The following is a 15,503-nucleotide window of genomic DNA, read 5'->3' as shown; positions in this document are numbered from 1 at the left end:
ATTTACTTTGCATTGCAGTTTAAAGGCAGAGGGGGATCATCCTGCCCTGATTTTCAAAGGCCAATGTGTTTATGTTCTTCCAGCACCCTTATAAAAGAGAACAGTTGTTTCCTAGTAGACATTTTCCCTCCCTTTCCTTTCTCATTTACAATGCTCCTCCATTTTGAGAGAGACATGCTGAGATGGTGATTACATCACAGGATCTAGCTGTCAGTGAAAATCTGTGAGTGCCACTTGCTCTGTTGGACTCGAGGAACAAGTAACAAAGAATCCTGCACACCAGAAGTTTTATTGTTAGGTTTCAAACTTACAATGCATTTTCTTACATATCACCACATGTAATACCACTGACACAATCATTGCTGTTTCTTCATCTCCTTTCTAAACTGTGTTGCTACAATGGCTCTGAAGCAGGAAGTTACATTTTGTAATATTTAAGTAAAATAATGTCAAGAAGCACCCCCCCAAAAAAAACACTTTTAAATAAAAGTATGAACTAATATTTAGCTTTATTTGCTGAAGAATGTGATACAGTAACTTCTTGTTAGTTCTACATTTAAATGCAGTGTCAGAAAGCAGAAGATAGAAAAGAAACTGCTGTTTGAGTAGATATCCTACACATTTTCCCAGAACATGAAAATAAGTAGATTGTACAATTATATAAAGGTCTATAAGGAACACCACAGGCGTACTAGGTTTGATTCACAGAATTCAATATACTGGTCAGTGGAAAAGAAGAAAGTTAAGATGGGCTGCAATTTCTGAAATCAAAACAAGTTTTCTTGATGCTCCAAGGACAAACTCTGAATGCCCAGTCAGACTCCAACATGAGAGAAAGAATTACACAATGGCCCACAAACCTTCAGATCAGCAAATGAAGAGAAATTTATGGGAATCTAGAGAAAAAACTAAAGCTTATGAAGATATTCTGGACAAATAACTAGCCTTGGGAGTGAGAACAGAAACTAGAGCAGGTCTAGGGGCTCAGGAGACATCTATTGCAGGCTAACAGTGACTTGCTTTGTAAACATGGCCTGTGATTTTATTTCTCTATTCCTCACTTTCTCTGGTCTCTATGTAGATATCTGTATTGCAAATGTGTGCTAAAAAGCTGAAGAAGTTAGCTAAGTACAGATTTTACACTGAAGGGTAATATATCACTAAAAATTACTCATTTCAAGGACACTTCAAAGACATGTTGAAGGAAACTGCCTGGAGAGAGGGATACTTATATAGCACTTACATTGCTCCTACTGTTTGAGTAGCACCTGTTCCTGGACTAGTGTTGTAGACACCCAAGTCATCTTTGTGGGTGATGTGCAACTTCCAAGGGAAAAAGTGCTTCTCAGAGGGATTTTTTCTGCTCTGAGACACCATGAGTTCAACATCCTGATCAGAGAGCAAGCGGATCAGATCACCATCAGGGTCCCGGTAATTCAAAACAATGTCATCTTGGTTAAACTCCTGCCTGGGAGAAAAGAAATTGATTGATACCCAGAAATCAAGGAATGTCTGGGAGGTGCTATATGATGAACAATATACTGACAATCTAATTAATTTTGATAAAAGTCACACAAAGCCTTGGGTGTCTTGGCTTTCTTGATACAGCTAGTACTAGAAATCATATAGCCACATGCATGCTGTGTTGTGCTTAAGCTAAGAAATCTACCAGAACCAAGAACATTTCCACTAACACCACATAAGTGGCACAGTTAAGATGTGTGTTTGATAGAATTACCATGCAAAAGAGCTGACTGTGGTTACCACCCAGTTTTGCCTACTTATTTTGCTCTTTCTGAGGAGTGTAAGAATATTACAACAGGTGCTCCATTACCAATATTTTCTAATATTTAATGTTCTAAATTGTTGATGTTCCACACCAGATTAATCTAGTTTAATGTTAGTTTTAACAAGTGTTAGAAGGCCATGTCCTACATCCTGAAGACATGTACTAGACAAAAGATGGCTCTTATCATAGTACATGAAATGGAAACTTCTACCCATCACAATTGAGTCAGAAGAGTGTGTCAGTCCTTACTCATTGACAACCTCAAGAAGGACTAGTGTCTGCATACATGGCCCTGGGCCAAGTCAAAGTGTAACTTCTTCAAGACACTTGAAAAGTATTTCATACACAAAACATGGTGGTGACCAAGTAGAATGTGGAAAATCTCAAAACAGAATGAACTTGACAAATGTTTAAGTATCAAATATACAACCAAGTGCTTGCATCATACCTCATCAATTCCATTAGATCTTTGAATAATGGAATGCTGCTCAGATCCTCTTCCACTGAAATATCCCTGTATTTAGAACACATCTAATCATTACATATAATGACAAGAGAATTGTTGGTATTTCTTCAGCAAACTTGAAGATTATTTTGTTACTACCTGATGGTGCTTACAGTCTCATCATAGTAATAACAGCGAACTTTATTAACTGTGTCTTCCTGCTGTGGTAAATCTTTTATGATCTTCACAAAAGCACATGGGAAAATTCCAGTGGCACCATCAGCAGTCCCCTGGAATGACAGGAAATGTTAGAATAAAGAAAACCATGCCATTTTGGCCACATGAAATAGGTTCTGGAATTCGATTAACAACAATAAGAATTTTTCCACTATAATCAAGAAAAGAAATTCTATGGAAGTGTCCTGATGGCATCCCTACAAAAAGGTTATACAATTATGTAGTCAAATACCAGGCAGGGAGTGAAGCAGTGTGTAAAAAATGCAAGTCAGATGGTTAGCAAGGAAGGCTGTGGTGTTTGAGCAAGCAGAGATACCATATCAGCAAACACACAGTATGTTCCCCTCATCCTTTTTTCAGAACACTGCTGCATTACCCAAGTTCTCTCTAATCAGGCTGACGTGTGTTGTGGTATGAAGCATGAAGCATACATCAACCCACCCTGAGGCAAGAAACCGATTAATCGCTGAAATGGAGTTTCCATCTCCTTTCTGTGGCCTTTCTTTGTTCTAATCACTTCCAAAGAATTTAAAAACATTCCAGCAGAAGCAAATGCAAATGAAAACAGAAGTCTGGAGGGCAGAAAATTTGTAAGCTAAAAACCATCAAGGAACCAAACAATTACTAATTTGGAATCAAGGATTTAGTCTTGACAGCAAGACCTGATTACAATACAGTTTCTCCTTGAAAGGAAGAGGCAGGTCACGGATCAGGAGAGCCCTTTCTACTCATATATTTCAAGGTATGCTAATAATTCAGTACTGTTATTGCAGTCTTACCTCCAACCAGTCTTTGTTTACTTTGCTGAGTAGATAGATCAAATCCCCCTTCTTGAATCTGAGTTCCAGTTTATTGGTTCCAGGAAAATCAAACAGTGCCTGTGGAAAGTAATAACCTTGAAATTATTAATTCACAGAATTATGAAAGCAAATCTTTCTGCTGTGCTCTTGAGGAGAAAGCATAAAGCAGCAAGACAGTGTGCATTTTGTCATCACACATGTATTTCTGGGATAAGGTCACATATATTTGACTGCAGTCTGCAGTCTCACAATCTCTTCTCCTACTCAGTGCACACAAAACTGCTTTGAAGAAGCAGTGAAAGCACTAGGATAAACATAGCCCTGAGAGAGCTACACACAAGGATTCTTAAAGTGGCAGAAGACTGAGCACCAGAGAAATCAATATACATAAGTTGAAAGCACTTAAGAGCAAGTAAGACAACAGAGCTGAAGCCAACTGACAGCTTGAAATCCTGAGAATTGAAAAATGTATTATTTCTTGTTGCAGTTTTATGGTTTTTAGATTTGCTGCAAAATATCACAAAGAGCCTTAAAAATTGCAGAAATTTTGTGTCTTAATTTAAGGGTAACTAACTGTTGCTTTTACATCTAGCTTTCACGTCTGGATGCTGAACTGGGAAATGTGGGAAAGCTTGGGAAATTGACATGTTGTTGAAATGGAACTTAGATGACCTCTTCAGGGAAAAAAAAAAAAAAAAAAAAAAGAGGTAAATATATGCTTATCGCCCTAACAAAAGTTTGGATAGTTAAAGTGGCTGAGATATCAAAAATGCACATCTCCTCCATTGTCCTTAGAGAACATGGTCCCCATTCAAATGGTGTTAGAAGACCAAAAATGAAAAGATGTTCTTTATTCTGTGTTGCAATGGTTCTTTTGGTCTTATTAATGTCAAGAGTCCTCTTAATTAAAAAAAAAAAAAAAAAAAAAAACAATGCTACTGTTGTGCTAGTCGTTCAGATGTCTACTTAATAGCCCTTTCAGAAGCCTTTTTTCACCTATTGAAAAGTTCTGGTAGGTATATTCAATACTAATAAATTAATAGATAAAACCCAAGAGATATGACTGTTCCAAGAGCTGTTATTCTCTGTGTAAAGAACAAAAGCAACAAACCTCAGAGCAGATGCATGGAGATTTTAATCTTATATGGCAAAGTCACATGTTTCAGGAAGCAAGACTCTGCTCAGATAAATACTGGTTACAGAGCAGTTTCATGTGCTTAATAGTGAGAAAATATACCACAAAGACAAGAGAATGGGCATTTATGTTACAGAAAATATTAAGATGCCTCACCTGCAAAGCTTTTAAACATATGCTGAAGTCAATGAAGCTGAAGCTTATGCCTGTTTTAGATTTAACTTAGGGGTAGCACTATGCAAATGTGAACCATTTGGCAGTAAACTGCACATATCTCAGTTTTGAATCTCCTGTCATTCTGATTTCACCATGGACCTTCTTATTACTCAAGTGATGAGGAACAAAACACCTCTTTCCATCCCCTGTTTCAATCCCTGTTGTTAAAATAAATTGTTTTCCTCTGTTGATTTCACTCTCTTCCCCCAAGCTCTAATTGAAAATGGCAACCTGATGGATGAGTTACCAAAATAAAACAGTTTCACCTCCTGTCCTATGACAGGTCGTGCAGAGTACTCACCTCAGCCCGTGGAGCTGCAGTGCGGTCAAAAACAGGCACTTGATCTGAAATGCTCTTACTGCAAAGAAATGAATAAACAGGGAGGTAAACATCCTTCCAAGTCATTAAAAATGCTACGCAATCAGTACTGCAGTGTCTGTGTTTTTACTATTTAAAGGCATGTAATCCATAGATCACTGGAGAAACTGTATGAGAATCTGTGTGCAGCACTCAAGTAAATAAATATGGATGCAACAACACTGCCCTATTTCTCTTGGTTTCAGTGCAGAGCAGCAGCAATCTGATGGTGTCTGCTGCTGAGAACAGATGGACTTTTCAATACAGTCAGTATTCTGGACCCCTCTTCCATAGCACTACTTAGTCCCCCTACTCTGCCTTCTGGGCATCATTGTTTCTAGTATTTATGGCATTTAGTTCAAACTCTGCCATCATACATACATGCAGCTTTTGCACTGTTTGAGGTAGGTGAAAAGAAAGCGAGTCCATCTGTGGAATGCTGAAAGGAGAATTAATTTAATTATATTAAAATTATAATTTTATCTGAAGGGTAATGAAGTATGATGTCTACTTAGTTCTCCAAAGGGGTGTCAATGCTGCTATGTAGGATAGGCCCCTGTTTAGACAAAGGATGGGAACAAATTAAGTATTAAGTTTCATTTAATGTCTGAAGCAGATCCCACTGAATTCCGTGTCAAAACTCACATTGAGCTTGGCCTGTATATTCTGCACATTTTAGAGATTACCATTAAAGAAATATGGGCAGAGCTGGACAGTATTTTTAAAAAGCAAGGTATACTCTCATTTTGGAATTTTCCTTTAATGCAAGTACCACATCCACTTTAAAAATCTGAGATTACTGAAAATGAGAAATACTCTTCAAAGACCTTCATATTAGGGATTCATGGATTCACTTGGAAAACAAAGTGGTGATCCTCATCTCTCTATCCCCTCAAAACTGGACAGCATCCCTTACATTAAGCAATGCTGAAAAAAACATGTCAATCACTTACACTCGGCGTGTCCGTGGGCGAAGCCGTCTCAGTCTGTGAGGCACCTGCTCACCATCAAAGGTTGAGTGGTAGAAGAACAGCCGAACGTCCTCATCCATCAACACCCAAGCAGGGAGGCAGAGCAGGTTCTGTGCCAAGAGCAAGCAGGAAGCAGAGTGTAACAGTGGGAGAACCCAATTCTCTATTTACTTACATGTAACAAATACACCTCTCTGACCTACAGGATCATGAAGGATATTCATTACTGCCAGAAATCTCCCTCCTCTCCTTTCTCACTCAGCAGGATACAGCTGAACAGCTGACAGTCTCTCCTCTTTACTCCTGGAGTTGGCCAATGTATTGCTTCACTTTTTGTACCTGATTTACTGCAGGAGTAAATTGCTTTTTGGATGACTGTGGAAAGAAAACATTCTGAAGTAGTAGGAAGTCTTGGCCAGTGCTTCAGACTTTTACTGATTTGAAGTCCAGGTCTTCAGTTAACATGCAAAAGAAGAATATCTCTCCTTAATGTATACTGCATCTTCACTGTAATTCAGCTACTCTCAGAAAGCCCACCTGTCCTGATTCTGGCTGTGAGAAAGTAATTTTTCTTCTAAATAGCTGATACAGTGCTGTGTGTTTGATTTAGCATGAGAATAATGCTGATAACACACAGATGGTTTAGTTGTTTCTAACTAGTGGCTTACTTAGTCTAAGCCAAGGACCTTTCTGTTTCCTAAGTCCTCCCAGTGAGGAGCTGCACAAGAAGTCAGGAGGGAGCATGGCCAGGACAGCTGGTCCAAACTAGCCAAAGGGATATTCCATGCCATAGAACATCATAGGACAGTATGTAACAGGAAGGAGCTGCCCAGGAGCCACAGATCACTGCTCAGTGGACTGGCTGGGCATAGGTCAGCAGGTGGTGAGCAATTGTATTGTGCATCATTTGTTTGTTTTCTTCTTTAGTTTTATTTATTTGTCTCTTTGGCTCTCTCCCTTCTAATTACAATTATTTATTAGTATTATATTTTACTTTATTTCAATTATTAAACTGTTCTTATCTCAACCCATGGGTTTTACAGTATCCTCTCCATTCCACTGGGGAGGAGGGAGTGAGCAAGAGGCTGCATGGCACTTTGATGATGGTGAGGTTAAAGCACAACCCACACACCATTCTCCTAATCCCTTGGATGCACACACCAACTCTGTATTCATGCAACACCTGGAGATTCACCATTTCCTCATACATCTTGGGGGATTTTGGTAAGGATGTCTATCTGTATATGAAGACAGAGTGAGCCTTCGTGAACTGCATGCTGCAGCAGACCCTACAGTCTGAACAATTTGGGGAAGAGGACTCCAGGTTGTACCACAGTGTGGGCACTGTGTCTTCAGGAAAGCAGAACAGAGAGAAGCAGATGCTTAGAACTGTAACAGTACTGTCTGTCTTAGCTGATTTCAATGGCTAAGTGCATTCTTTACTTCAAAATCAAGTTTTACCTTAATGTAGACATTTAGGATAGGAATCCTGTTCTCAGCAATTTCCTTTTTGGCACCAACAAAAACTTTTCCTGGAAAATATAAAACCTGTGACAGTTATTGGAAAAAAAAAAAAAAAAGGCTGTCAGAGAAATGAAGCAATCATGAGGAAGTAGAAGCTCAAAAAAATTTACATATTTTCTAAAGGATTTTATGTTTCTAAATGAACTTTACCACAAGTGAAGGGACTGTCAATGGAACATGGCTTCTCTGGCATCCATAGCCAGGAATTAGTTCCTTGTCACAACTACTTCTCTCATTGCATTCCTCTTTAGGACAGCCTGGAGATGAGAAAGCTGCTAATTATGCAAAGATTTGGTACTGACATCTTACCTGGCAGTACAGGGAGTGTGCAGGTAAATGGGCTGTTATTGCTCTCTGGCCCATATCTCTGCTCTAGTTTGGTGTGCAGGGCATAGAACTCACGATAGCGCCGGAAAATCAGGTATCTGCCACCACCTTTAAGCTTTACTTCAATGACAAACATCTAAAACAGAAAAGAGGGATTCAGGCTGATGTTCATACTTATAAATACTCACAAATGTGAGTGAGGTATAACATAGGAACATAAGATCAGTGCTCCATTAGTGGGAAAATCTCTTAGGAGCAGAGAGGAAAGCAAGGCTTCAGTTAAGCATCTGCAAATTCAGGCATTAGGATACAACAAGGTAGTACCACTATAGCATTTGTGTGAGTCCTTGCATGTGAAGCATGTCCCTGTGGCTGCTTTATATTATATAATCTTAAAAGAAAACATGAAATCACTAGATTCAACTTTATGCTCACACACTTTACCTTGGTGACAAACAAGATACATTAGGGAGACAAATACAAATATTTTACAATAAGATGCTTTGGTCATCTAAATCTAGAGACAGACAGACATCTAAATTAATTGGTTTTCAGAATTGAAGGCAGTCATACTTCTTTTTTTACTTTAATGAACATAATTGTATTGTCTGACATCCTTCAATCACTATTTTATTTCTCTTTTGACAAAATTGCTTTGCTCTAAAGGAACCTAAAATTTCCATGCACTGACCTCTGAGTCACATTGGAGCCAGATCCTTCAGAAAATATAAAGACAGAGCAACCAAACATCACTCTATTCCAGAGAAAAACCTAAATACTGCAGTGGGAAGGGTTTTATGAGCAATGTCTCCAGCAGAAGTCTGACTGAGACGGTCATATTCAAACCTTCAGAAAATCTTAGTGCCTTTCCCTACTGTTCCCTTCCTGTGTGCTCTTTCATGTCCTAATATGCTACCTCCTGTAAAAATAGGAGCATCCTAACTTGCCAGTACCACGGAATAATAAGCAAGACTCTGCCTTTCTACCCTCTGAATTACTTTCCCACTATTTTCACCAATGGTAGAGCACTCCAACAAGAAACAAATCAGATATTAGGAAAAATTATGATGTTAGAGGATATCTCCTACATTTCATTCAGAAAATAAATTTTTAGACTGAATCTGGGATAACTATACTCCATTCCAGAAAAGTAAAGCACAAAGTCTGCCATATGGAGCTACTCATGCCAAAAAGCAATTACACCAGATTAACTGCATTTTGTTTCCCACAACCAAACCAGTCACAGGTGAAGGCATATAGAGGCAGGATAAATCTCCCTTCTTACATAGTAATTAGTAAAGCCTTTCTTCTCTTCTATATCTGCAATATTAGCTGAAACAGGTACATCATCTGGAAGCTGGTCAAAATCACTGTGAAGCAAGAACAGAAGATTTAGGTTACTCATATTGTTATAGCCTTTGAGGTATCCTATGCCACACAGAGCAAAGATAGGCTATATCACATTTTCTAGTATTAAAACCAAGATGTTAGAAACTCATGGTGTCATTCTCCTCCTCTGGAGGTCTGATCTTGAGATGTCAAGTTTCAATAAGTTCAGCACAAGTCAGTGACCACTGAGAAGATTCATTATGCCTGAAAAAAAATACCCTTCTCATTCCTAGGCTTGCTTAAGGAACAGGACTACAAAAAAAAAAAAAAAAAAAAAAAAAACCAAAAAAAAAAAAAAACCACTTGAATTGCTAAGTTTTTCCTGAGAATCGTGATCAGCTGTGGATGCATTCTTAGTCCTTCCTTAATCTAGGAGATTTACAAACAGAACTCTGCATCAGTAGACCCTGTTCTAAGGAGATCATTATACATCATCATACATTATGCTGCTATTATTACTGCATTACTGTAGGGAATAGGAAACAGTTCTGAGAAAACAGCTTGTAATGCAAGGTGCTGTAGAAACTGACAGCACAAAGCTAAATCCTAAAAATTTTATACTCTGTGCAAGATGTGTAAAATGTACCACATACATACAAGAAAAGAAACATCAGGATAAGCACAAACAGAAAAAGAACAAAGAAACAAAAGCATAGTATTGTTCTATATCAAAACTAGTGGTATCTACACTAGCTGTCAAAATGTTCTCAAATTTTCTTGTAAACATCACATAAAGCAAATTCTTAAAGAGGCTTGGAAAAATAAGACTATGCTATCACAGATTTAGAGAGACCTCCCAGTCACAGCAGGTAAGATTCATCACAGAATCACAGAATATTTGGAGTTGGAAGGGACCCACAAAGATCATCAAGTACAACTCTTAATGAATGGCCTGCACAGGATTAAACCTACGGCCTTGGCATTTATCTCCCAGTCACAGCAGGTAACCTAAAGCAAGCACAAAGATACTTGTTTGAAAATGTCTACAATGTGTGAAGGAACACATGGTAGTAGGCAAGGTTAGAATAAACTTTGCAGATCCTAGAAAGAATTGGATTTGAAGTGAGAAGGAAGGATCCCTGCAGGAACACCTAATGAGCAGCCATATGACCACAGTCATGTTACTGGTCTATACTGCCCACACTACGAAAGAGATTGGATTGGCAGGTGCTTTTTCCTCTATGACCTTCTTGGTGCTTTGACAAGCAGCAGACAAATTCACTTTGCTTCAGTCTTATAACTCAGTGTTGTCAGAGGGGTATTTATACTAACACCTGAGTAAAAAGAATACAGAATGAGGAAAAAAGAATAACAAATGAGATAAAGAGAGACTTTTAAAAGGGTCATCTAAGAAATGCCAAGCTGACAACATGTTAAATATTCTGATAATACAAGAAAAAAACAAAACAAAAACCAAACAAACAAACAAACAAAAACAAAACAAACAAAAAACCCCCCCAACACCAAACAGGTAGTTTTTGCAGTTTATTCTGCAAGGAAATATCCCAAGCAAGGGCTTCCACAAAGGCGTAGCCCATTTGAAATGCTGAAGTAATGATGCAACATCTTGCAATAGGAAAATGCCATGAATCAGCACCACCCACAATACTGTAAGCACTATCCCTTACTGTGAAGAGGGATGTGGTTATGGAGACCAAGAGGTATACTTAGTCATATCACAAACACTCATATCATAAACTCCAGTAAAAGGGAAACTTGTTTTGCAGCTATAAGGAGGACAATGACCCAATATGTCCTAGGTCATGAATATTCCCCACAAAAAGGAGAAAGTCCACTCCAGCATAAGAAATGGTCTACTCGACCCTAAGCAGCCTAATAGTGTGGAAGTTACACACTGTTCTGATAACAAGAAGCCTTTTAGAATCATCAAAGATGCTTGCATCCAAATTAACCAAACAGATCACAGGAGTTATGTGAGGCTTGTGGGGAGGCAGGAGAAGGGAGAGACATGTTACCTCTTGTCTCGCAGCTGTCGGGGAAGAGACATTGTTCTTCTTGAATCCAGATGACTAAGATCTATTCCTCTACTTCTTGAGCAGTTCCTGGTTTAATAGGATGAACACAAAGTCAAAGTAATTCTCCCTGCATTAAACAAGACTCCTTTGCAAGGCCGCAGAGATCTTTTTTTAATGTTTCAGTGTCAGACGATTTCTGCTGTACCTCCACACCCCCACGAGTTTGAGGAAGTACCAGGGGAAAACAGTAATAAAGAGAGACTGTTCTGTGATGTCTGTCATGTCTCAAAACTGACACAATTGAGAAACTGAAAGCCCAAGAAAAGCAGAAACTATGAGCCACATATTCCTTTGTCCACCCTCCACTGAAATATTTGCCTTTGTTGAAAGCCAGTATGGGAATGCTCAGCAAAGTCTGTTTTGCCTCAGCTAAAATGTCCCCATATATACCTTTGCATTAATATTTGTAAACTAGGTGAATATTCCTGATCCCTTCTTGAAGCTCTGTGATTCCCAAGGATCCTCCTTTTCAGAGACCAAGAGCCAGGAGGTGGAGCTAAAGAATAAATTTTAAAATGGGAGCGGAATGTATAATCAGAAAAATCAGCCTTGTCAAACACCAGGGCATCGGGCACAGGAGATGAGATTTGAAGGGTGGATCAATGAAAGTAAGACAGGAGTCCTCTAAAGACCAGAGATCTTTTTGGTTTCATGTGCTCAAAACAACCCACATTTGCCACATACAAAGACAAGGCAATGGCTTGCCCTGGCTTTTACTCTAACTGTAGTGACAAAGCATTTACATTACATCAGTTGACAATCTTTCAAGAAGAAAATAAAAGGAATAAAACTATTAGGAAACCATGACTTCTTAACAATATGTCTAAGCTGTAACACAGCTTATCTGCCTTAGTCAAAAACAGTTATGTATATTCTTGCCTCTCCATTTCAGTCTTTTACTCTCTTCCATTTTCGTGTTCAACATATATTTGCCTCCTTCTCCTCCTTCCGCTGCCAAGAACAAAAATTCCCATCTGAATGGAGCAAAAATCAACCAGCATCCTTCAAAATAAAACTCTATTTACAACTGTAATCATCAGCCTTGAGAGCAACTGCATTGCATTGCATTTTAATGAAGTAAATCCTTCACCCAGCTCCTTTCCATGGATAACTCTAGGCACCATAATAGAATTTGAGAGGGGATATAGTGTCTCTTGATCAGAAGGGACCAGGAGAACAAAATTCTGAACTGTATTTTCTAAGTGATCTGCTACTCTGCTACATATCATAGCTTTGACAAGAAAATCATTGAAAGCGTTTCCTAATTTTTTCAAATATCCCGAAAGATAATCTAGATATAATGCAGGTACATCTTTTAATAGACACAATGCAAAAATATGTGTTCATTGTTTATCTAGGGAAGTGGCTTCTTCAAAATAAATCCACAGAAACTCTCAGACAAACTGTCTATGCAACTGCTTTGCTGTAAGATGAGTAAAGCAAACTGAAAGCAGCTCAATTCCACTACTCTTGACTACAGATTACAGCCAGTAATAATACTAACCTGACAGAATAATGCTAAACCTACTAAGAATGTTTATGGTTCTGCAGTATTTTCTTGTTCTGAGCTCAACCAGAAAAAAGGCTTGCTTTTCTGACAAAAGGCAGATTTTTACCTCAGATGAATGGATAGCTGATTTGTTAGAGGGATTACCAAGGCTGTGAGACTAAGATTAGAAACACTGTTTTGCCATGTTCTTCTGTGCTAAATCAGTGCCTCAACTACCACTTTTTTTCTTTCCATTTCTATTATTGTGCTACTATAGTAGAAATAACAATTTCTATTATTTGGGCTGAGAAAATAGGCTGTCTCTAATCAAATACACATCCTTTCTCTGTTTAAATAATTATTTAATGAATGAAATAAATATCCATTACAAAAATGATATCCTAAGAGTACCTATGTCAAGAGATATGCCTGCACTAGGAAAGTACCCAATTTCATCAGCTGACATGGCCAGCTCTCCGTTTTGAGAAAACCCATCCACACACTATGGCTGGCATGGTTATTGTGGTGCTATGCACCAACCTAAATACATGTGTAAGAGAAAGCAGGAATTCATCCAAGTGCAAGGAATCCAAAACAAATATTGGTTCATTAAAGGAGACTACTAAGAGAATCCTCAGATGACTGAATCATGGCCATATGCTGCCACCACTACATGCCTCTTCAGAGTTCACAATCTACTCTATTATTCTGGACATGCCTGTGAGCTGTGAAACTGTGGCCTTCTGTCCAATGCACCTGTTGTTAGAAAACACATGTACAAGGATACACAGCACCCTGTAAATCTGACAGTATCAGCTAGACCCAAACAACCAAAGCGAGTGAGGAATTTTAATGAAAGATAGGAATGTAGTCCCAAATCACTAGAGATAGATGAACCACTAATAAAAGGTAAACCAAAAAATGTAGCAGAAATACTCAGCTGACTCAAGTTTGGGTGACAGCACTACATACCACATCTGCTAGGCCAACAGCAACTGTACCATTTAGCATGTCACTATGGAATAATGGCTTCTCTCTGATGCACCTGATATTACAAAAATGTTGTGCAGTTATGCTTAATCACCATAGGATAAATCTTTAAGTGATTGGAGAAAGTGAACAAGAATTATATTGTTAAAAGATGTCTGATCTCATCACAGGAAATAACATTTAGCCATAACTGCAATGAATCTGAACATCAAATAGAAACACATATGGCAGAGTTGGCTTGCAAGATACTTTCATTCAACCTATTGTTTTCAAAGGATATGTGGAATATTTGATTCTGCAGCGTACACATCATTAGCAGTTGGATGCCTTGACTCCTGTGGTTGCTTGAGACTGAGCTACAACTGTAATAACACTGATTTGGGAAGTGTTTGGGGATCATTTCTATTTTCCTTTAATAATACTTGTACAGCCCACCAGCTTTACAGAATATTGTAATAGACTTTTACAATACTTGTTTTCAAAACCAGCTATGTACAAACTAGCAATTATTTTTATTACAGCACATGAATAATTTACTACAATTTTATAAAATTTCTGGACAAAAGTTACATTAGATAAGCTATTAATGTCTGTCCTGAAATCTTGGAGCTCTGTTGTAACAGGTAGTGCTACAAAATCCTTAGGAGGCAGTTGGCACAATGGTAAGTAATAAGACTGTTTTTTTCCTATATGCTTTCAGGACAGTTGGAAAAAAAAAAAAAAACATTAAAAAAAAAAAGTTGAAGTTGTCCTATCTTTCTGAACTGACCTTGAAACTTTGAAAAAAAAAAAAAAACCCAAAGAGGGCATAAGTTGAGAGTTGAGCTAATTGGTTTTGTATTCTTCATTTGATAACAGTTCAAGTCATAATGCCTGAATGTATGGATATTCTCCCTGTCATGCATTGTGTTGGGATTTAAAAAGCCACAGGAGTATGGATTGATAGAATTTGGAAATGTCCTTGGAATTAAATCTGGACACTGTTTCCATGATTGCTTTTTAGGGTGAAAAGTAGCTAGTAGGTATTTGCAGAAAAAGACTCTTCATGCCCTGCTGATATAAACACAACTAAATAATCCATCTTGGACTGAAGAAATTTAAAGGTCAGCATCTACCACTGTTCCTGACAGTGAACTTAATGGTGTCATTTCCAGAATAAATTATTACTCAACATGGAAGAGGTTTACAGAACCAAACCTTAAAGAAAGAGCAGCATTTTTTAAAAAAAGTACATTCTTCTCAGAATATCAAATGAAATCATAAACCTGAATCCTGGTTTTTCCACCTCTACTGCTTGAGCAAAAAAAGGATGTCAGGAAAAAAAAAATACACAAAAAAGTGAGGGTTTTTTTTTTAAATTATCAGCTATTTTGGAAATATGCAACCAACAATGCCATTCTGAGGTTTCATAGTTCAGGATTCAATAGGCAGATTTCACGAGTTTTCTTATGCAGAGCAGTATCACAAGCAATATTATGATCTTCCTCTCAACAGAAAATAATTCTTCTTTTAAAATAAACCTCCTTCCTTTAAAAAATATACAGGATTTCTTCCGGATAGAGTAAAATCACTAAGATTGGAAGAGTTAGAAGAAACTTCTTAATGAGCAATGGACATTTTGTTCTTGCAGAGATAAGGTGAATATCTGGTGCTCAGGACTAAACTAAGGGAGAAAAATGGTGCCCAGGACTAGACTAAGTCAGAAACAGCAAGAGAACATTTCTTCATCCAGATCACATATCACTTCCTGGATAAAAGAGGTAAATAAGGAAGAAATAGGGCAGAGCTTGTCACTGG

The 15,503-nt window shown here is 38.0% G+C and overlaps 1 protein-coding gene across 5 annotated transcripts in view; it reads right to left on the bottom strand.

The window, feature by feature from the left end:
* Window positions 1-492: 492 nt before the first annotated feature.
* Window positions 493-15,503, bottom strand: part of NCF4 (neutrophil cytosolic factor 4) — a 41,659-nt gene continuing 26,648 nt past the window's right edge. For 2 of the 5 annotated variants that reach the window (XM_085569240.1, XM_085569241.1), the window contains exons 4-13: window positions 11,168-11,254; window positions 9,088-9,172; window positions 7,785-7,938; window positions 7,413-7,483; window positions 5,934-6,061; window positions 4,924-4,981; window positions 3,251-3,349; window positions 2,394-2,524; window positions 2,238-2,303; window positions 493-1,468 (exon numbers count right to left, since the gene is read on the bottom strand). In XM_085569240.1, the coding sequence (XP_085425366.1) occupies window positions 1,240-1,468; window positions 2,238-2,303; window positions 2,394-2,524; window positions 3,251-3,349; window positions 4,924-4,981; window positions 5,934-6,061; window positions 7,413-7,483; window positions 7,785-7,938; window positions 9,088-9,172; window positions 11,168-11,199 (1,053 nt within the window). In that variant the 5' untranslated portion in view covers window positions 11,200-11,254 and the 3' untranslated portion in view covers window positions 493-1,239. Of the gene's footprint in view, window positions 1,469-2,237; window positions 2,304-2,393; window positions 2,525-3,250; window positions 3,350-4,923; window positions 4,982-5,933; window positions 6,062-7,412; window positions 7,484-7,784; window positions 7,939-9,087; window positions 9,208-11,167; window positions 11,308-15,503 lie in introns of those variants that run through there. The other 3 variants (XM_021553976.4, XM_085569242.1, XM_085569238.1) reach the window with 3 other exon arrangements.

The sequence above is a fragment of the Lonchura striata genome, chromosome 1A, assembly GCF_050655825.1.
Source record: "Lonchura striata isolate lonStrDom1 chromosome 1A, ASM5065582v1, whole genome shotgun sequence".
Taxonomy (NCBI): domain Eukaryota; kingdom Metazoa; phylum Chordata; class Aves; order Passeriformes; family Estrildidae; genus Lonchura; species Lonchura striata.
Note: the sequence above shows the minus strand (reverse complement) of the source record. Positions and strands in the feature narration are given on the sequence as shown.